The 24,753-nt window shown below is 37.3% G+C and overlaps 1 protein-coding gene across 1 annotated transcript in view; it reads right to left on the reverse strand.

Annotated features, from left to right (window-relative positions):
• LOC126469603 (unconventional myosin-Va-like) overlaps window positions 1-24,753 on the reverse strand; it is a 225,031-nt gene that overhangs the window by 13,359 nt on the left and 186,919 nt on the right. The window contains exon 9 of the mRNA XM_050096726.1: window positions 11,496-11,618. Coding sequence (XP_049952683.1) covers window positions 11,496-11,618 — 123 coding nt within the window. The remainder of the gene's footprint in view (window positions 1-11,495; window positions 11,619-24,753) is intronic.

The following is a 24,753-nucleotide window of genomic DNA, read 5'->3' on the forward strand; positions in this document are numbered from 1 at the left end:
AACTGAGTTAACATTCCTCTATAATGAGTGAAATTCTGAGCTCTCAAAGAGATGTTAGTATCATCCAATGGAAAGTTTTGTTATAACATTTTACAGGAAACTAATTACACATTATAGAGCAAAACCATGTTATGAAGTGATAGATGTGTTTTATTATTAACTATATTAGAAACTAGGTGTTGCCTGAGTATTTATTTATAGCTGTTCCGAAGGTTTCATATGTGTGGGAATTGTTTTTGACTTATAAATCTCCTTTGTATACAATATATGAAGTAATATGATTGGGGATATGAAGAAAGTGCTTATTTGCTTCACTAACATGGGAAAGAGCCGCATACATCTGGCCATGTGGAAAACAACTGATACTGTGATCTTGATACCACATAGTCCTCAGTCTTATAGCCATTCTGTTATATTGAGAAAGACTCTACCATTTTCTAGGCATTTTTATTTGCAAACAATGAAAAATCTGTAATCATTATTTTGCCCTTGCAGAATAGACTCTAATGTAGCTTTAATACTGTGAATAAATGGATTCACTTGATGCAGCATGTTTTGAAGCACAGCAACCAGATCATTGTTAAGATGTGGAAAGTATTTGCCTGTTCTTCATACTATAAACAAAAAAACTTGGGCTCATTTTCAGGCAGTACGAGTACAACACCAATGAATGGTCCTTTCATTATTTGTTACATGATGAAAGATGTCATTTGAAATGCAATATTGTATACACAGATGTTATTGAAAAAGTGTTTTGCCTGTGGATGTTCACCATTCTGCAGAAATTTAAGGTTTCAGGGGGTTCTGAGAAACTTCAATATGCACTTTTCCACTTGGCCAACTCATTCTGGCCATTCCTTTTTGTCATTTCAGGGCCTTACAAAACATACAGTTTGTGACCATTCCATCAACTCAAGAAAATATGGCATAATCAGTCATACAATTTTACGTAAAAGCACTGTTTGAGGAGCACATAAGTAATGACTGAGATTGTCACAATATTGCTAGGATTAATATTGCTAGAGCCTTAGAAAGTGATGACTTACACCAGCAGCATTTAGAATTAGGCATGGAGAATTATGAACACATGCATCAGAATCATGAGAATTTTACAGTGGGTTAAAGCGAGAGCATAAATGGAATACAGCAGGCTGAGAGAGAAGAACAGTGCCCATCTTGTCTAGGTGCTGATCTGATTTGGCACTCACTAAATAGAATGTCAGTTTCATTTGAAGATTCAGAGCAAGCTCAAGAAATAGTTGTGGCACATGCTGAACTTCCTTGGGTTGATAAAGCATGATGCTTTTTATCAGAGATATGTTGCACCTCATTTTTGGAAAAAGTTTCCAAAGATCAAGCTAAAACCTGTTGCTGTCAAGCTGCAGTAAGCCTCACTTCAAGATATTAATAGGATTCTTGACGCTACATTGTCCTCAGCCTTTTTGCCATTCTAGTGTATTGAGAAGAAAGACTTGACTGTTTTCTAACCATTTTATTCATAAAAAAAGAAATTAAAATGTAATAAGCAAGCACCCAAATCACAAAGCAAACTCAACAAATCCATTTTTCCTATACAAGAAGTCAAATGCAAATAAAGCCAATTGAAAGAAGCAAGGTGATTTTGTTTGGTTTTTAATACACAGAGCAAAATAAGCAAATCCATGAATTCAAGCCAAGTAAATTCAGTATTAGCGTGTATTCATAAAGATAAGATTGTGGCACTTAATTCTGTCATTGACATACACTTCAGAACATACTTCTGTCACTGAGGTAAAAAACAGCACCATCTGTTGGTTCTTTGGTGTGCTACAAAACTAACAGCACAGTGCACATCTACATCTACATCTGTACTCTGCAAACCAGTGTGAAGTGCATGGCAGAGGATATGTCACATTGTACCAGTTAAAATTAGGGTCTCTTCCTATTCTATTCACATATGGAGCATAGGAAGAATGACTGTCTGAATGCTTCTGCACATTATTCTAATCTTGTCCCCATTATCCTTAAGTGAGTGATGTGTAGGGGGTTCTAGTATATTCATGGGGTATTTCAGTGTCTCTGTAACACTTTTCCATGGGTGAAAGAAACCTAAGACCATTTGGCCTGCCCTTCTTTGTGTATGTTCAGTATTCCCTATTAGTCCTATTTGGTAAGGGTCTAAGGGTCCCACACACTTGAGCAATATTCTAAAATGGGTTGCATGAGTGATTTTTAAGCAATCTCCTTTGTAAACTGATTGCATTTCCCCAGAATTCTGTGGATAAACCTTGCCTTGATCTAAAGCTTTAAGTATGTCACGTGAGAAAAGTGTGAGTTCAGTTTCACATGATCTAGATTTTTGGAATCAGTGTGCTTGTCATGGAGAAGGTCATTCTTTCCGAGATTCCCCATAATGTTTGAGCTCAGAATATGTTCTAAAAGTCTACAACAAATCAATGTCCAGGATACTGGATGGTAGTTTTGTGAATCACTTCTACTACTCTTCTTGTAGATGGTTGTGACCTGTGCTTTCTTCCAACTACTGGATACAGTTTTCTGTTCAAGAGATCTATGATAGATTATGGTTAGAAGAGGGGCTAACTCAGTTGCAAACTCAGTACAGAATCTGATAGAGATTCCATTGAGCCCTAGAGTCTTGTTCAATTTCGACGATTTCAGCTGTTTCTCAACACCACTGACATTAATACTGATTTCACTCATCTTTTAAGTGGTATGAGGATGAAACTGAGGCAATTCTCGTGTTTATCATTTCAGTGTTTGCTTTGCTCCTTCAGTTTCAGTTCCTATCTCATTTGCTAGGGCCTGGTGCCACTAACAGCCTTTCGATATGACCAGAATTCCATGGATTGACAATATTCTGCTATAGTAGTCATTGGAGGCTGCACACATTGCTCTCCTGATAGCCAAATGCATTTCATTAAGCATAGTCTTATGCTTTGTTTTATACCTATTATGCAGTACTCTCTGTTTCTTTAGAAATTTCTTTACAATGACTGTATACCATGGAGGGTCCTCCCATCATGGACTGTTCTACTGGGTACATATCTATCCAGTGCATGGTCAACTATTATTTTACACTTGAGCCATAGTTCTTCTACATGCTCCTGCCCTGTGGTGAAAGTTTCAAGTTCCTCTTTGAGATATGACACTGCTGATTTTTTGTCTAGTTCACTGAACATATACATCTTTTTATTTGTTTTAGTTGTCCTTTGTACTTTAGAATCAATGCCGCCACAACAGAATCATGGTCACTGATACCAGTTTCGATGTGGACATCCCCCAAGAGGTCAGGTCTATTTTTTGCCATTACATCCAATATATTTCGATCATGAGTTGGGTTCATAACTATCAGTTTGAGAGAGTTTTCAGAGAAGGCTTTTAGTAATGTTTCACAGGATGTCTTGTTATTACCATCACTAACAAAACTAATTTTTGCACTTGATTGTTGGATGACTAAAGTCTCCACCAATGACTATAGTATGATTGGGGAACTTAGATACAAGCCAACCGAGGTTCTCTCTAAAGTTTTTGGTTACATCATGAGATGAGTCTGGTGGATGACAGAAGGACACAATTACCATTCTATGCCCACTTCTGATACTGAGTTTGGCCCACACACTCTCACACATAGCTTCAGTTCCTGCCTTGGTGGATTTGAGTTCCTTGTTTACTTCAACAAATACACCACTTCAATTTCTCAATAGCCTATCCTTTCAATATAGAATTAAATTTTCCCCAAAAATCTCACTGCTATAAATTCCAGGTTTCAACCAATTTTGTGTACCTAGTATTACGTGAGCTTCACTGCTCTTCAGGAGCATTTCGAGCTACAGTACTTTGTTGCAAATGTTTTGGCAGTTAATACTCTCATGTGTGGGAGGCATTTCTTTTGGTCTTTAAGTGATACTTCTGGGTTTCCAAGAGCCATTGTTATCTGGACTGGATGGAAAGTCACCAACTCCAAAAAAAAACCTTGTGTACACCCCACACACAGTTAGCTAACTGGGTAGCAGCTTGTGATGTGTAGGGTGCACCTGATCAATTTAGGGGGACCCTACAGTTTTCAACCCTATAGTGCAAGTCCAGGAAGTTGCAGCCTAGCTTGTCACAGAGCCTTCAAAGTATTTGGTTCAGTCCTTTCTGTCAACTCATGACCAAGGGTCATGATCAGTTCTGGGGACAATGCTTTCATTGAAACTCTGTGCACAAGGCTGCTCTTCTCAAACTTCTCTGCCAGTTGTTAAAATGATCCAAGTATGACCTCGGAGCGTAGACGTGAGTCATCATTTGTTCCAACATGTGCCACAATCTGTAATTGGTTGCACCCAGTTCCCTCAATGGTTGCTGGAATAGCCTCTTTAACATGTCAAATGAAGCCCACTGACATTCAAACTGAGTGTCCATGGTGTCCTTTCCTGTCTTCTGCTGCCATTTCCTTAAGGGGTACAATCATTCACCATATGTTTCAACTGCTTACAATTTATAGAACCCAATGCTTTTGAATTTGCCACCTCTTGACACTGCACAAAACAGGTTTCCCCAAAATAGGTGAAGTGAGCCCCACTAGCTCAGTTTCAGTTTCAATGAGAGACAGCACCATGAATTTGTTGGTTAGTGGGATCAGTATAACACCCTGAGGCCTCCCTGGTCCCCATGCACCCCATGTAGGACACCTAGATCTACCACTGAAATGCCAGTCTCAGTCAAGTGGATGAGTAATGACAGAGCCCTTACTTTCTGCTCAGGAGACAGGATCCACAGGAAAGGATAGTACTTGGGGTACCTTTGGTACTGGTACCACGTGTACATGACATCTCAGGTGCTCTTTTCAGTACACTGATTCACAGCAGCTGCCAATCATTTGACAGTCGCCAGGGCATTTCCAGTTGCTTACAAATGCCAACCAACTCATCCCATATTTGTAAACATGATTCTATTGCTTTTTTTGTGCAATGCACCATGGTGATTGTGTTGCTGAGGTATACATCTCAGCAGACTCCTAAGATTTTAAATTAAGTTGTCTCTTATTTCCATAAGCTGATTATGATCAATTAAATCCTTTGTCTTTCTCCAAGTTATGCTTAAGTTACCTATGAAAACCCCATGAAATTTTGTCTTGCACTTTTGGAGATTAGCATGCTCAAACAGACAGACAGACAGACACAGCCTTTAAAAATACTCTTATTGTTTTCTGTCACACTCCCTAATCTGAAATCAGTTTTTGGCATAATTTTTGAATGTATAGAGACAGCAGTTTTACAGTTTTATTATTTGATTTGGTTAAGATTATTAAAATTATATTTTTTATCATAGCCCTACTATGTGCTATGAACAGATCTTTAAAATGAGCTCAACTACTATTTTTTGTTATTTCTCTTATAGTCCTTTTCTGCAGTTTGAAAACTGTAATCATATTTTCTGCATTTGTTTTCCACAGAAGAATTTCAGAAGTAAGAAATGAGTGCACATACAAGTAGAACATAATTCAAAGATAATAGCTGCTACTCATTGATGAGAGATGTTTAAGGGGATAACATGCTGATTAGACATTCTGTTTGCAAATACCATGACACTGAATCTGGCTAAAGAAGTAAGAGTTACTACAAGATTAATTTATACTAGTCTGATGCTCATCACCCTATAAGTGCCTAAATTTTCATCTTCTGACAATGAGAAAAACAGATTTGGTTAGCCATGGAAGTCCCATGTCTCTATTACAAGTGAACAAAAATTGATTAATTAATGTTGGTGCAAGCCTGCAGCATTCTGTGTGTCACAAAGTATTTAACTCAGCTAATAAGTACCACATAAAAATTATTGTACATGCCTTCATGCAGTGGACTATAAGCAGAAAGAAAATGAAGCACCAAAAGATCTAACAGTCCAGCTTAAAAGAAAAATACTTCCTTTGCCATTTGTGAGGAAATTTCTCTTTTTGTTGAAGTGAAAGGAGTAGTAATGTAATGTCACAAAGATTTAAAATACATATCAGAGCTAACATTCCTAGCACACATAAAAACATGTATGAACAGTTTAAATTTCACTGCAGGGCAGGGAGCATTAAATAATTGACAGGAACAACAAAGTCTCAGCATTCATGGAAAAATTACATTTGATATGCAACTGAGGAACAGAAATTTAACATTTCCTGGCCATCTAACATCTTTAAAATTACCTACAGGTACCAGTTTTGGTGGTTACCTAGCCACTTTCGTCTCCCACTAGCAAATAAGTTTGAATTTTTAACGTGTGATGAATATGAAATATGTGAAAAGAGCCAAAGAAAGGAAGTATTTTCATCAAATGCAGCGACCACAAATCATTTCAGTAGGCCTACGAAGTCCTGTAATAACAAGAAAGGAAATACCATAAAATACATGGAACATACTTATCGTGCAAACAAGATATCTACCAATACAGGTAAGAAGAAAAAAGAAGATATTTTCATACTTTCAGACAGTCATGGAAAGGGCTTAGCCGACATTTTGTGTAACATGCAAACTATATTCAAGGTTAGTGGAATAACGAAACCGGGGGCCCCCTTGCGCGAAGTTTTAAAAGACTGTGAACATTCTTTGAAGCTTGGAAGCAACTGTCTAATAATAGGAGGTGCTAATGATGTTTATAGGAACGAGGGCAAACTCGCCACAAGAGCTCTAAGAAGTACATTACAGAAAATTACAGATGTTAACTTCTTCATTGCCAGTATCCCACAAAGACATGATCTTATAGAAGAATCCTGTGTCAACAAAGAAATCACAGTTACTAATAGGAAATTTGAGAAAATCTGCCGAAGCCTCCCAAATGCCACATATGTGGACGTACCATCCACAGAGAGAAGTCATTTTACAAGGCATGGGCTTCACAGAAATAAACTCGGAAAATCATTCATTAGTCGAGAAATCCTTAATGCAGTGAAGGCAGTTAAGGACAAGAATAGCATGACCATACCACTTCCACCACCAAACACAGCAACTGAAAATTTCCAACAAGAAAATGAAACTGAATCACTGACAACAGGTCCAGCACTAGAATCTCCACTTTCGTCACAAACAGCTGAGATAAATGAGTCAACTAGGACAGAAGTTTCCAAAGCAGCTTCAGCAGAAGCAGCTACATACTATGCAACTGCATCATTAACAAGAAAAAAAACGCCTGATGTGCCAACAGCCAATGACCTTTCATCAGTATTGGCCGCTCCTCAGTCTTCAACAGTGAAAGACTTTTCACCAGCTTCACCATCATCATCAGTAACTGAAGCAAACAGAAGAAGCACAAGAACCAGGAAACTTTCAACTCTGCAGGATTTTTGGTACCCGGCCTCAGTTACAAGACTAACATAAGGCAGATACCCTCAGATACACCAACTTCCAAGTCAAACCGGCAACAGACTCACCTCCACTGTCATCAACAGAAGAATAACCATGCCACCAGCTCATCTGAAGGATTTTTTAGCATCAGGTCTAAAGGGAAAGGTGCCACCAAGATAAGTGAAAACAAATACCTAACAGTGTTTCACCAAAACATTCAAGCCATAAAGAACAAAGCACAACAGCTAGAAGTAGAATTGGAAAAATTTGATAGCCAAATTTTGTGTATCACTGAACACTGGTGCAAAGGGAAGCAAATTGAACACATTGCATTAGCCTCATTTGACCTTGCATGTTACTATAGCAGAATCTCAATGAATGGTGGAGGTTCATGTATCTATGTAAAAAAAGGTATGTCATTTAAAGTAAGATATGATCTTTTAGATCTAGGTGAGGACAAACATTTCGAACTTTCCGCTGTTGAAATAATAGGACCTGGCATAGCAAATAAATTAGTCATATTTTGTGTGTACCGCTCTCCTAGTGGAGACATTGATATATTCTTCTCAAAACTGAATCAAAGCTTAGATAGGGTTTCTGGACCAAAAGCAAATGTAATTATCTGTGGTGACTTAAACATTAATATGATGAAGCCTGATAAGGCTAGCAACATATATGTGAATATTCTAAGCTGTTACGGAATATCCTCCCTTGTTAATTGTCCAACTAGAATAACGAAAGAATCCTCCTCATCTATAGATCATGTAGCTACAGATATTGATAGTAAAAAATGTCATATTGTTGTCCAAAACCTGGGCCTAGCAGACCACCTCTACCAGATCTTAAAAACTAACATTCATGTAGAAACTCCTCCTAAACTTTGTACATACAAAAGAATGTTTTCCAAATCAGCCCTGCATCAGTTTAAATCCCAGCTAGAATATGAAGATTGGAGGGAAGTCTATGCAGAAACCAACGTAAATCAGAAATTTATCAAGTTCATGTCAATTTTTAAACTCAGATTTGAAGAGATGTTTCCCAAAACTCTTTATCAAATTAAAACTACAAAGAGAAATCAGTGGGTGACTACAGGTATCAAAAAATCCTCAGAAACTCTTAGATATCTCAACTCCATAAAAAATAATCAATCTAACCCAGAAGTTCTGCAATCCTACAAAAAGTACAGGAAAATTTACAGAAAGGTGTTGCTAGCCGCAAAAAAACTTTCAAACAACAAAATATTACTTGAAGCTGAAAACAAGAGCAAAGCAGCCTGGAACATCGTCAAACAGGAAACATCTAACTCTGCTAAAAAGGACCTCAATTCACATATTAAAAACAAAGATGTACCAGTAGGTAACCCTAAAAAATTAGCTGATTTTGTAAACTCATATTTCAGTAGTATTGCAAAAAAATTACAGCAGAAATTTCCAGATACGTATGATTTACCTACTCAGAACCAGCCAACAAACTCAATGGTGCTCTTGCCAACTACAGAAAGGGAAGTGGCACTAGTAGTACACCAACTAAAAAATAAAACTTCAGTAGGACTTGATGAAATTCCAGTCTGCGTAATTAAAGATTGTATAGACTCCATAAAGGGCCCATTAACAGACATAATTAATGAATCTTTCGAGTCTGGATACTTTCCGGAGTACCTAAAACAAGCAAAAGTTATACCTATCTTTAAAAACGGAGATGTGGAAAATGTAGAGAACTACAGGCCGATCTCTATACTGTCTATCATTTCTAAAATAATAGAAATACTAGTCAAAAAGAGACTGCTAAATTACCTGAATAAATATAATCTTCTCTCCAATGACCAATTTGGTTTTAGGCCCAGAAAAGGCACACAATATGCTATAGCACAGTTCACTAAAGCAATTTTAGAAGCACTGGACAAAGGTGAAAATGTAAGTGGTATCTTTTTAGACTTGTCCAAGGCCTTTGATACAGTTGACCACAAAATCTTACTTCATAAATTAGGGCAAATAGGAATAAGAGGTGTGACAAAGAAGTGGTTCAAATCATACTTGGAAAACAGAGTTCAACGAGTTGAGATATCACAAGTTTCAAACAATTCCCTTATAAAACACCTGTCTGACCCAGAAAATGTGAATATAGGCGTCCCACAGGGAAGTGTATTAGGCCCAATATTGTTTCTTATATACATTAACGACTTCCCACAAAGTATCAGACATGGCGAAAAAATACTTTTTGCTGATGATAGCAACATAGCAATAACAGGTGAAAATCCAACACAACTGTCAGAAAGAGCAAACGAGGCTCTCAATGATGTCCACAACTGGTCATTAAAAAATAAAGTAACCCTAAATGTAAAGAAAACTAACTATATTAACTTCCAATTGAACAAAAAACACAATGCCACTAGAATAAAAGTTAATAATAATGAATTAGAATGTGTAACAAGTACCAAATTCTTAGGGATGAATGTAGACAGCCAACTGAAATGGACAAACCATGTCAACATTTTGGCAAAGAAATTATCCACAGCATGCTATGCTCTTAGAATCCTTGCACCAGTATGCAATAATACCTGTCTTAAAATAACATATTATGGATATCTACACTCAGTCCTCAGCTATGGGATCATGTTTTGGGGAACAAGTGCCAGTAACATACAAACTGTGTTCAAAGTACAAAAAGAGCCATAAGGATAATAACAAATAGCAACAACAGGGCCCACTGTCTAGAATTATTTAGAAAGCTAGGAATTCTAACTGTTTCTTGTGAGTATATCTTTCAGAACATAATGTTCATTAAGAAAAATCTTAACATGTACAACACAAACAGCCTAATACATGACCATGAAATAAGAGCTTGTCACCACATCCATCTAGATAGAAAGAACAAGGCAAAGACGCAAAAAAGTATATTTTACAATGGGATAAAACTGTACAACAAATTACCACAAGAAATTAAAGAAATAAATGAGCCCCTCACTTTCAGACAAAAGCTTAAAACCTTTTTAGTAAGTAAAAGTTTTTATACTGTAAAAGAATATTTAACATAGATGTAGATTATTAGCAACATATGACATTATCACCAAAATATTATGTAATTATAAACATGTGTATGACTAGTTATAAAAACTACACAAAATATGAGAAACCTGTTTAATTGTAAATGTAAATGTGTGCTCATGTGTTGTAATCTGACGACATCCATACAATATTTATTGTTCCACGGATGAATAAATAAATAAATAAATAAAATAAATAAAGATAAATGAGCCCATCATGTCTTTTGAAAAAGGGCTCGAAAAGTTCAGTGTTTTGGAAATGGAAGTGAAATTATTAAGGAATCCTTTCCCAGTTTCATTCTATGATTTGTCACCATTAGCCAAGTCAGGAATGCTAGATTCATAGAATTTAACTTTGCTGACAGTAAGATACTACAGCACACTAACTTCATGATGGTGACATCTTTCTTTACAGCAAAAAGTTCCACAATCTGCACATTGTTGTTGCAATGACAATGTGTGTACTTGGGTCTACATACTGATATAGTCAACTTTTCTAATCCATAACAAGAATAAAAAGCAAAGAAAGGAGTTTTCTTTAGGAGGTTACAATGAAGAGAATCCTCCACATTAATACTGCAAACATTTTTATTCCTGATATTGTCACTCTTGGTCTGAAAAAAACATAAAATTTCAGAAACCAATAAACATATTAAATACTATTAATAGAGTCATTAATTTTATATTTTTCCTTTTCTTTGTGTCTGACACAAATCATCACATTCTATATGTGCTATTTGGAATTACGTAATGTGCACCACCTATAGTCATTAGATTACAAGGCATTGCTGTGCAGGCTCAATTCATTCCTCACTAAGGGCAACATTGCAGGGACCACTCTACAGATAATTAGGAGTGCACAAATTGAAACAGGCTGTTCTATCTACAGAGAATTATGCCATGCTCTGATGTATAAAATAGTAATTACTTCAATTTAAACACAACTGTAGCTCATGGGTCTTTACAAATATGTTCCTTTCTGACCGATATCATATTTAAACCAATTTTGAACATGAATGAAAGTATTAATTAAATAATAAACATCATAATGGGAAATATGGAAGTAATATGCAGAATTTAATAAATCAATGACAAGTGAAACCAATTTAAAACAGTGATACAATTAATTTTTGAATACATACCTGAACCACTGAAAGCTTATCGCACATATCACATACATTCTGAACATTCTTATCCAGCTTATGAGCGTCTAGCAAGTGGGATGCCTGAATTATGGGCTGTAAAGTTTCTGGCTTCATGGAATCCTGGAACAAATAGTAAACTAACCATACTACTATATAAATCACAATAAAAATATGAAACTGTGTTCTTTTCCAAATATTTGTAAAATTAAAAATACAAACTAATTTCCAGTATGCCTTGAGTAACTATAAAAACAAAAGCAAAGTGTAATTCTTGAATGCTGAAGTTTACCTCATTTAAAATAATTAAGGATATATGTGGTATTTATTTATTTATTTCCTACACTATGGATCCAACTATGAGAATTTCACATGGATGTAGTGTGTGTCAATTTTTACCCTGTCAATGGCAAGTACTTATACACTATGTTTACAAGTAAAGATTAGAAAGTTACATAATTATGACAATGATCCATAAAACAATATGATGAAATGAGAAACCTTACACCTACAGATTACAAAGTATAAAACATAGTAAAGTAAATAGGAAAATGTCATATAACCCAGAGAGTTAAATATAAGCAGTTAACACTAAAAGAGAATGTACAGCTTAATGTTCAGTTTATATGATAATACATCTTATTTCTTTTTAAGGAAGTTTCTCACTGTGTTTCATAAAATCTTCCAAACTGTAAAATTACATGGCTAAAAGAAATTGCCTCAGAAGCTCTTTAAATGTAGATTTGTTGGCTATTATTTATTTATTTATTTATTTCATGTGATCTGATGGTACACAGTGTGTTGCAGATGTTGGAAAATATCAGTTAACATTGTTAACATATATTAACATAGGCCTATAGTACTATATTGCTCAATGTTTTCAATTTAACACACATAGCAAGATTACTGTTCTAAGTATTCATTTACAGAGTAAAAACAGCAACACAACAAATATGACTTCACGCCTTTGCTAAATTTTATGTTGTCTTCGATAAACTTAACACTAGTGGGAAGATTGTTGAACAGTTGGAGGCCCATGTGGAAAGGTCTCTTTTTACACAGTTGAGTGTTTGTACGTAAAACATGCAGATTTGCATTTTTCCTTGTGTTGTGTTCATGTATTTCATTATTTTTTACGACTTTGGTGTCAGTTGGCACTATATGGTTTCTGAAACACCTAAAGTACCATTTTACACAACAGCTTATGGAAAATTGTTAAAAAATAGCTATTTACATTCCCATTTCCTTTTTAAATTTAATACTCTGTAATCAGTGTAGTCATAAAAGAATGGAACACTTGTGATAAAGTAAGAGTCAAAAAGAAATAAGTTGCAAAAGGTAGAAAATTTATGATTAGTCCTTTATAAGATAGAGTGAACAAAAACAGATGAACAGTTTTTATGTCACAGGGATGTGCTTGACTACTGTTCAGAAAAGTCTATGGGGATCAACAACACAAATCTACAGTTGCTTAATAAGTAAATAAATAAAATAAACAATTGGGTTCCCACAAATGAAGGTTTTTCTCTTACAGAATTCTTACTATTCCTTGCATGAATACTTCGGCCCAAGTCATTGTTCTATTAAACCACTGAAATTAATAAATGATGGGAAAATGCTGTTCATATGTGAGTATTTTGGTAAGGTTGGTCATAGTACAATCATTTGTGCTCACTGTAATGAATAGCTACAGATGACACTGATATATCGATATATTATAAATATCAGTATAGTGTCAAAATAATACTGATATTTATGCATAGATTTTAATTGTTGATGTATTTGCTCAATATCCTGGGCTTTAATAATTATATTTGCTATGTATTTCTATTGGAACTGCATGTAACTAATCATTGTTTTCAGACGTCCTTGGTAAATGAACTCAATAAATGATGATTCACTGGTACTGCTAATACCACATTGCTATGACACTTAACAAAAAAGATTAGATATATTGTGAAATTCATAAAACATCCAGTAAATACCAGCAATCCTTTGAAAAGAGCAAACAATGTATGGTGCCATGAATGGTGTGCTTAACCACATTGTTGCATACTCATGGTTTTATCATCCTTCAACCACTTTCCATTGATATTCACAGCTTTCCATAGGTACACACGAACAGCTGAACAGCTTCCCAGTTTCTGAGATACTCATTGCCTGGCACAGGCCATAACAACCTGTCCTGTTTCAATCTACATCTACATCTACATTGATACTCCGCAAGCCACCCAACGGTGTGTGGCGGAGGGCACTTTACGTGCCACTGTCATTACCTCCCTTTCCTGTTCCAGTCGCGTATGGTTCGCGGGAAGAACGACTGTCTGAAAGCCTCCGTGCGCGCTCTAATCTCTCTAATTTTACATTCGTGATCTCCTCGGGAGGTATAAGTAGGGGGAAGCAATATATTCGATACCTCATCCAGAAACGCACCCTCTCGAAACCTGGCGAGCAAGCTACACCGCGATGCAGAGCGCCTCTCTTGCAGAGTCTGCCACTTGAGTTTATTAAACATCTCCGTAACGCTATCACGGTTACCAAATAACCCGGTGACGAAACGCGCCGCTCTTCTTTGGATCTTCTCTATCTCCTCCGTCAACCCGACCTGGTACGGATCCCACACTGATGAGCAATACTCAAGTATAGGTCGAACGAGTGTTTTGTAAGCCACCTCCTTTGTTGATGGACTACATTTTCTAAGGACTCTCCCAATGAATCTCAACCTGGTACCCGCCTTACCAACAATTAATTTTATATGATCATTCCACTTCAAATCGTTCCGTACGCACACTCCCAGATATTTTACAGAAGTAACTGCTACCAGTGTTTGTCCCGCTATCATATAATCATACAATAAAGGATCCTTCTTTCTATGTATTCGCAATACATTACATTTGTCTATGTTAAGGGTCAGTTGCCACTCCCTGCACCAAGTGCCTATCCGCTGCAGATCTTCCTGTATTTCGCTACAAATTTCTAATGCAGCAACTTCTCTGTATACTACAGCATCATCCGCGAAAAGCCGCATGTTTATTATGTGAGTAGATTTCCCCCATTTGCAACCAGTATCTGTGCTATAACGATTTTTTATTCATCTCTGCTCTACTTATGTACTTTCCTTCCATGTCATATGCCTGCTATGTCACAAGAGATCATTTAATGTCATGGTAGGTAGGGTCATAATGTTTTGGTTAATCAGCATATACGTGACATGTTAAGGAGCAACCTTCTCACATCCACAGTCATACAATGGTGTCATTAATCCTTTCCTGGGTCACAAGATATGTGGTATGCCCTATAAATAAATGTATGATACCTCTGGTTGACTGAAAATATTTTCATTTCAACCTTTCTTTAATATGTTGCTCTTTAATATGTTGTCAAAGTAATCTACTCATTCTGCCAAATGTCTAACATTTGCTGTTGAACCTCCCTTTATTTGTAAACTTACAGTACATTTCCAGCATGATTCTAATTTATTGAAGCTATTTTGTAAGTTTAACTGAATACTCTGACAATGGCAGTCATTCAGGAAAGTAATTGCTTTCTGATATTATTTTCATGTTGTCTCAAGCATTATTATTTATTTGATCACACATCAGGTTTTAGCTTCTTAGGTCATTATAACTCAGGTTACTAACTGTCAGAACTGCAGATAAAATGATGACCGAGGGTGTCACTATTGTTGTTGTTGTTGTTGTTGTTGTGGTATTCAGTCCTGAGACTGGTTTGACGCAGCTCTCCATGCTACTCTATCCTGTGCAAAGCTTTTCATCTCCCAGTACCTACCGCAACCTACATCCTTCTGAATCTGGTCACTATTGTAACATTAAGCAAAAAATAACCTTAATCTAAAAAAGTGGGAAAGGAAATTATGTTTGTTCATTTACAAGTAAGCTGGCATTCTGTGACATATGTTTATTGATTTAAACCATTTTTAGTAGTATTATCTTGTTGCTAGCAACACTATATGCCATATGCATGGTTTTCTCTTAAAAATTGTTCTGCAAAGTTCGAATCTGTCTTTGCTAGTCTCCACATTCTCTCTTGTTTCAACAGCCAAATTGCCACAGATGTGCTTGACTGACCAACTTCTACTTTTCCACTGTACTTGGAGGTGATTTTGTAGAAATCACTCTGGACTAAATATTTCATAGTATATTTAATATTAAATAATAATTTAGCTACATTGTTATTGTGGAAAACAGGTCTGCAGTTATGAGATAAACTTTTTTGCAAGGCTATTGGAAATTTTGTCAGTGTATGGGATAGTGCTCTAGCTATTGTAACTACTGACTAGTTCCTGGTGGCCACTGTTCAACAGTGGTTTAATTATAAGCATTTTCACTTTTTGCATAATGTTGTCAGTCAGGTCAGAACTATAGCAGTTACTGAATTTAATAAGCTGCATTTGGTTTGAAAAGCATATTTGGATAATGGAACAAATATGAGTCTACATACAAGAGAATTGAAAACTGCTGGTATGTGACTGTGGATGCTGCCATCTTGCATGGACCAAGCAGAAGTACCCATTTTTCTGTAAATTCTGAGTAGACATTAAACTAATGTTAAAGGAAAACTTTTCTACAAGTCTTTTGTTAGCTCAAGGTTTGAAAAGTGTTGCTGCTGGTACTTATGGTGTCTTATGTGGTGAAATTAATGGATTCATCATGTTTAAGAAAGAACTGATGTTGAACAATGTTATGGCTAACAAACCCACCAAATCAAACACTTCCATAATCCTTCTGAATTTTAGCAATTGCATGAAAATCCAGATGCAGCTTTTGACAATTAAATTAAACCACTATAACACCATGCAAAAATTTTGTCTCAGAGACCAACAACCAGATGTATATAATTGTGAATCCTATGGCTCCTTGATTTCTTGGCATATCTACATAACAGACATATGTCTTCCAGTACAACTTCTCTAGACCTTGATATTTACTAGGGAAGAACAAAGTTACATAAAAAAAGAAAATAAAACTAATTCTTACATTTCATACAAGATTTTCATAACTCTTGTGAATAAAACTGAATATATATTTGGTTTTAACTGATTTTGTTAGACATAATACAAATATTTCCACTGATCAGTGTAAAGACATTAAAAAAATCTATTGCAGAAATCTATGCTAAATATGTAGTATTACACAATATAATCATTGCTACTCAAACATGTGTAGAATAGAATTATTTCCAAATTGATAACAGTTATTATGGCCTAGCTATGGATTTCCTTTCTTAGTCTCACACAATCTGAAATTTTTCATAAACAAATTGAACAAGCTGTCTTATTGAAAGAAGCACTGACTGCCTAAATAAAATTAATAAATTGAAACATTTTGCATGACACTGAAGTTTTACTACACAACAATTAAAAATGTAGTAATCAATAAACATCTTTTCCTTTGACTATTTAGTATGTGTGTTGTTTGGAGGGTGGGGATTGCAAACAAGAAAAAAGTTTCAAGTGTAAATAAAGTCTGTTGGACATTGCTAAGTGCTCTTATTCTCGAATACTGGATGAATATAATTTAGGTAATTTGTGCACCATGAGTTACACTGCCTCAAGACATATATATAGTTTCGAACTGTAATACTTATGTCATTGTGTTAAACTTTTAATACAAGATACTCCTCCCTGACGAAGGAACAAAGTTCCGAAAGCTAGGATACGTAAATTTTCTGTTGTTTTGTGTATCTGTCAGCTGTACTGAGCTGAGGTAAGTACTGGCCAGCCCCTCTATCTCTTTGTTAGTATTTGATACTCTTAATGAGTATATTATGATGGCATCTACAATTTTTGAATTCAATCAGTAACTATTTGAAACAGAAAAAAATTTTGTGTTGCCCGTGGATGTCATTAGACAGACAACCAGTAAGAGAGACTGGTTGACCAGGTGATGGGGTGGCCAGGTGACCATTTTAGCCATTTAATTACATAGATTACTTTTTTTCAGATGTAACAATTTGCATATGATAAAAAATGTAATATTTGCTTTTGTTAACTCTCTATATCATTTTGTGTATCTCTTGTATGTGTGTAATGTAAGTGCATGTATGTGTGAATGATGTAAGTGGCACATCATTATATTTAAGGTTGCGAAATTCAGTTATCACTTGACAATGACCTAGGAAGCCAGAAAATGGTTTGTGATTAGATAAAGAATAGAAGGATTCAGGAAAATCATTCTTTCTTCTCTCAGCAAATGGGCCTGAAAAAGGAGCCATGTGAAACATCTTTGAGTTATTGTTATGCTGATTATATAGTGTCTCCAAGCATACACTTGGAGATGAAGTACAAGTGAGGGGCACCACAAGTCATCAAAGGCACAATGAGTGTCCTCCATGATTTGAATCACATATTTACAGGATGTAGAGTGACAACTTTCAACCACCGATATGACTGCATCTTACATTAATCTCCCTTTCTGAAAGCCAAACTGCAGCTCTTTGACTGGTTATCCTGAAGTTAAATACAATTGTACCAATACGCTGACTCACAAGCTAATGTTGCTCAAGTCTGACTTATCTACGTGTTTGTGGCTTCCTGCATTGGAATTGTTGGTCTACTTATAATCTTTGTCATTGTGTCTAGTTAAATGCATGTGAAATTTTGAAAGTTTATGCTTCTGCCCCCCCCCCCTTTCCCCTCCTAGTTAACTTTCCTGTAGAGTATGTTGTGGAGCATCCAAATATTTATTACTGAGCAAATGGGATTTTCACACTGGCAATGTGAGTCTAAAAGCATAAAGTACATAGTACATAACCCTCACAACAGTGAAATTAGCCACCAGACACTGCTTCCAAATCTGTAGTGCATGAAATATTGTTTATCATTGAGACCTGCCTAATTCCCATGTGACAAGTGTTGATTTTTTAAATTGGTAAAGCTACTGTATTCACATTCAAAGAGTGCAGTATTTATCAGTTTAACTTGTTTTTATTTAATTCATCACCAGAGAATTAACAATACAACTTTTACTTTTCACTTCATATTCACTGCCACTGATGAAAAAACTGAAATGATCATATGGCATCGTTGGCTGGGATGTCCCAGTCAGGTTCAGCTGCCAAGTGCAAGTCCTACTTCAATTGGCGCCACATTGGGTGACTTGCAGCCAGTGATGAGGATGAAAGGATGATGAGGATAACACAACAGTCAGTCCCCGAGTGGAGAAAATCTCCAACCCAGCCAGGAATCGATCCCAGGCCCAGAGCGTGGGAGGCAAGCATGCTACCACCCAGCTGTCACTAATAAATCTTCATGTTAATGCCAAAGAGAGTCATCAAATGTTTTAGAAAGCAAAATTTGTAAACAACAATTATATGAGATACAAATACTAAGTTTTGTGGCTACTAAAATTCTTTTCTCAAAGCTTAATATAAATTCTTTTAAATTCTTTTCTTGAAACCATGTTTATACAGATTTTGTCACACAATGATGTCTTCAGAAGTTAGTTCTGCACAAGATAATTGCATGAAGGAACTAGTAGGTTGCAACCAAACTGCAGCAATAAAGAGCTTAAAATAATTTAACTTAATATGGATGGAACCTTTTAAATTGCAGTGCCAACAGTTGAAAAAAAACAGTCACTGACCTCATCACTGAGTGGCACTTCAGTTGCATTGACACTCTGTTATAAGTGGGGGCAGATGCATACCAGACATCATGCTCTCATAAAGGGTAAGCAAACATTAGTGTTCAGGGTTAATGGGAAGATGAAAGATGGTTGTAAATTCATGTTATATAAGTAACTGTCATAAGAAATCACATGAAGCACATAGCAAAAGTAACAAACAATTAATAAAACAAACTTTGCTACCTTAAGCTTCTTTAAACTACTGCATTCACTTATTTATGTGTACACATTGTGATGGAATGGGTCAGTGGTACAGTCTAGTGTACAAGCTGATTCCTTAACTTTATTATTGAAACCAACGCATAGGCTGTGAGAATCACAATATTCATAATTACTGTTAACACTCTGCCATCTGGTGACACCACAATGGTGTCACAGTGCTCAACGGCTGGCGACACCACAGTGGATACAACAAGGTGCATGACATGTGTCAGATATACAGGTTGATTATAATTAAAGTTAAACTTTCAAACCACTGTAGAAATAACACCACTGGTCAGAATGATGACAAACTGCAACAGAATATTATTGGAGAAGGGGGAGAAACATATGACAGAAGAAAAATAAATAGTTACAAAATGTAGCAATAGATGTCACAGTAAGCATCATAATTTAATAGTGGCCAACTGCAAATGACAAATGAATCATACAACAATGCCTAAGGTGTACATTTGACATTAAATGAACTGTACTACTCAGTGTGCATGGGTGTACATCTTTGATACTGTTAGCTACTTAAGCACATCCACCACGGCAAGGTCATATCACATGGGGTGGTAAAAATAGGTTTTTAATTGTCCTGAGGCCAAAAACTGCATAAAAAGTGTTGATCACATCGGTTCTCAATTGTATTGAGTACAAAAACTGCATAAAAACATCAATCACATCAGTTTTAAATTGTCCTGTGGCCAAAAACTGTATAACAAGTATCGATCAAAATCAAATCAGATTATTAATTTCCAGAATGTATTGCACAATGCCTGCCTTCAGTGCAGCTAAGTCTGCAATTGGATCACTGAACACAACATCTTTCAGATAGCCCCACAGCCAGAAGCCACACAGATTAAGATCACCTGTAGGAAGATCAGGAGATTTGGACAGCCAGGCTGTAGGGAAATGGCAGATGATAATTCTAGCATTTCCAAAATGGCGCTTCAGCAGCTGCTGAACTGGATTTGCAATATGAGGTGGTGTGCCATCTTGCATAAAAATGATCCCATCCACACATTCAATCTGTTGGAGAGCTGTAATGACATGGTTGTGCAAAAGACACTCCTAGCGCTTACCAGTGATGGTACAGGCAACAGGACTGGAAGCACCTGTCTCTTCGAAAAAATATGGCCCTATGATAAATGATGCCGTAAACCTGCACCACACAGTGACCTTTTCAGGATGAAGTGGTACTGATTGATTTGCGTGTGGATTTTCCATTGCCCATATTTGACAATTCTGTGTATTAACATATCCTGTCAGATGGAAGTGGGCTTCTTCTGTCCACAGGCAGTCATTGTTCACTTCCATGCGAGCAAGAAATTATAAAGCAAAGGTCTCTCTTTCTGGCAGGTCAACATGAAGCAACTCTTGCACATGGGTAACTTTGAGTGGATAGGAAAGAAGGACGCTATGTAGGTTTTTATGTACTGTGCACATGGGTATGTCGAATGTTTGGGCAATTCTCTGTGCATTACACGTTTGCACACCACCACTCATCACCTCCTGCATTGCTGTGGCCACTGCTTTCACTGACATTGAATCAATTTGTTTCCCCCCTTTACCAGGTGGCACACCAAAAAACCTGTCTTTTTGACTTTCTGAATAATTTTCTCCAGACCCATGGCAGTCATCAGACCAACGCCTTTTTTAGAACCCTTCAGTGTCCAGAACTTCTACAGAGTGACATGTACACAGTCCTTATTCTTGTGATACAGCTTTACAACCAGAGTGCAATCATGCATTGAGACAGTAATGGCAAACACTGAAGACGTGAGAGGAGGAAAAGCTGTGTACCTGGTGTGCTTATACCAAATTCCAATGGGTGGTGTGCATGACAGGTGTTTTCATTTATGCATTCTGACACATACAGTGTCGTCAATTGATCAATTTTCACACTATTTTTTTCTTCTGCCATACGTTTCCCCTGTTCTCTGATATTATTCTGTTGCAAAAAAAAAAAAAGGTTCAAATGGCTCTGAGCACTATGGGACTTAACATCTGTGGTCATCAGTCCCCTAGAACTTAGAACTACTTAAACCTACCTAACCTAAGGACATCACACAAATCCATGCCCGAGGCAGGATTCGAACCTGCGACCGTAGCAGTCGCGCGGTTCTGGACTGAGCGCCTAGAGCCGCGAGACCACCGCGGCCGGCTATTCTGTTGCAATTTGATGTCATTCTGACCAGTGGTGTTATCTCTACAGTGTTTTGAAAGTTTAACTTTAATTACAATCACCCTATATGTCCCAGCCACTTGCACCTCTAACAGTTTAACACGTATGTAAACATATGGCACTGATCATTACTGCATAATGTAGTCAAAACAAATTGCCTGCCTTCCTTGCATAATAGATCAAACCAAACTGCCTCATGCATGGTTCAAAGTAATGCCAATTCCACCTCACCTCTGATTTGTGGACTGATGCCTCTGATAATCACATATATTGGTCTCACTTCCATTTCCTCTCTTAAAACAACATTGTACAGATACTATTCACGAACATTTCAAGGTCTTCCCCTTGCCTCTGTAGACAATTTGTTGTACTATCTTATGTACCTCTTCTCTAAATAACTCTATGGCAACACCCTTGCCAGAACATCAAACCTTTCTGCATTTTTCATTGTATCCACAGATTCTACATAGGCATACATTTATCCTGATAACTTCAGGCATGCCTCATTTAACTGAAAGTCATCTATTAATGAACAAATTCAAGCAATGTCATAAACATATTGGAAAAATATGCCCACAGTTTACCCATGAGAACAGAAATAAAATTAACTGCAGGTTTGGTGGAGCTCCACAATTTACAGTGGTTGAGGAGACCATACACGGCTATCACACCTGACACATTGCAATGAGCTGATGTTGTCATTCATGAGGACAGATGCATTACGACTTGGCAGTTGGTGCTGCATCTGCCAAGCAGTATAGGAAGTTCACAAAGTGAAGCACTGGCTTCCCCACCAGCACAAGGATTGGCACTGACAGGGCATTCATGCCCTTGTTTTGCACTGGAGGAAGGCCATAGAACAGCATGGAGATTATGTGAAAAAATAGGGTGTGTAGATAAAACACCATTCTTTTGTCTGTGTAGTTCTCATTATGTTCAATAAAGAATTGTTGAAGAAAAAAAAAATGTGGTATATTACCTTCTGGGCAACCCTCATACAATGACCTATGTTGTCAACAATTACATCACTTGTAGTCCCCCCCTTCATCAGAGTTTTGAGTCCTCCCTCAAGCATGGGTGTGTGTGTGTGTGTGTGTGTGTGTGTGTGTGTGTGTGTGTGTGTGTGTGTGTGTGTGTAGTCCTTAGCATAAGTTAGTTTAAGTTAGATTAAGTACTGTGTAAGCTTAGGGACCGATGACCTCAGCAGTTTGGTCCCATAAGGCCTTACCACAAATTTTCAATTTTCATCACTTTTATTTTCACTAATCTGTATGTTCTCTTGTACTTATTTGCACTGCAGAGTGGTGCTACACAAGCCAGCAATGACATATGTGAATAGCGAGGACTCCTCAGTGGCTACTGGCTTCAACAGCTGTGGGGCATGGTGTGGCCCCTTGAAGTCTACCTTGGGATCTTGGGCTGGGCACCCACAGATGGGCTTCTCTAATGAATGGGCAGCAAATGGGCTGTGGCTGTAGGTCGGCATTGAGACAGTACAACTCAGGGCCCATTGGACTGTTGCAGCTGTCCGGCCAGTGGCAGCAGAATTATCTTGAAGCTGTGTGCCAACACACAGGTAAGTCAGATAATCAATCTGCATACACATCACATGCAAATCACATGCTGGGTCTTTGCCAATCCCATATCCTTGCCAAGCACATGGGCTTGGCATCTAGAGTTATTACAGTATACCACTGTCTACAGCATTGCCCATTTCTTCCCCAGTATGAACCTTTCTAAGAGGTTTGGACAAGGAGAAGGTAGGTCACGTTTGTGTGGCTGGTAGCCCGACCTTGAGAACAGCACCACAGGTGGATGGTGAAAGCCATTTGCTCTAGCTGAAGAGTGGCATACAAAAGAGCATCTACACTGCACACAGGCGGTTTCTTCAGTTGTTGCCTATTTCTCAATTCTCTTTCACTAGAACTTTCTTTTGTAGGTTCCTTAAACACACTTGCATCTTCATGATTCTTCAATTCTTCATTGCCTATTTCACTTGGGAGTAACACCATTCTCCTACCAGTTTTCTTAGATTCAAAAACAACATCCAGATGACAAAATGGTGGATATCGAGATAGACGACAGAGGGATAGAGAAACAATTAAAATCGCTCAAAAGAGGAAAGGCCGATGGACCTGATGGGATACCAGTTCGATTTTACACAGAGTATGCGAATGAACTTGCCCCCCTTCTTGCAGCGGTGTACCGTAGGTCTCTAGAAGAGCATAGCATTCCAAAGGATTGGAAAAGGGCACAGGTCATCCCCGTTTTCCAGAAGGGACATCGAACAGATGTGCAGAACTATAGACCTATGTCTCTAACGTCTATCAGTTGTAGAATTTTGGAACACGTATTATGTTCGAGTATAATGACTTTTCTGAAGACTAGAAATCTACTCTGTAGGAATCAGCATGGGCTTCGAAAAAGATGATTGTGTGAAACCCAGCTTGTGCTATTTGTCCACGAGACTCAGAGGGCCATAGACACGGGTTCCCAGGTAGATGCCATGTTTCTTGACTTCCGCAAGGCATTCGATACAGTTCACCACAGTCGTTTAATGAACAAAGTAACAGCATATGGACTATCAGACCAATTGTGTGATTGTATTGAAGAGTTCCTAGATAACAGAACACAGCATGTCATTCTCAATGGACTGAAGTCTTCCGAAGTAAGAGTGATTTCAGGTGTTCCACAGGGGAGTGTCGTAGGACCGTTGCTATTCACAATATACATAAATGACTTTGTGGATGACACTGGAAGTTCACTGAGGCTTTTTGCAGATGATGCTGTGGTATATCGAGAGGTTGTAACAATGGAAAATTGTACTGAAATGCAGGAGGATCTGCAGCGAATTGACGCATGGTGCAGGGAATGGCACTTGAATCACAATGTAGACAAGTGTAATGTGCTGCGAATACATAGAAAGAAAGATCCCTTATCATTTAGCTACAATATATCAGGTCAGCAACTGGAAGCAGTTAATTCCATAAATTATCTGGGAGTACGCATTAGGAGTGATTTAAAATGGAATGATCATATAAAGTTGATCGTCGGTAAAGCAGATGCCAGACTGAAATTCATTGGAAGAATCCTAAGGAAATGCAATCTGAAAACAAAGGAAGTAGGTTACAGTATGCTTGTTTGCCCACTGCTTTAATACTGCTCAGCAGTGTGGGATCCGTACCAGATAGGGTTGATAGAAGAGATAGAGAGGATCCAACGG

The sequence above is a fragment of the Schistocerca serialis genome, chromosome 3 (assembly GCF_023864345.2).
Source record: "Schistocerca serialis cubense isolate TAMUIC-IGC-003099 chromosome 3, iqSchSeri2.2, whole genome shotgun sequence".
NCBI classification, from domain to species: Eukaryota; Metazoa; Arthropoda; class Insecta; order Orthoptera; family Acrididae; genus Schistocerca; species Schistocerca serialis.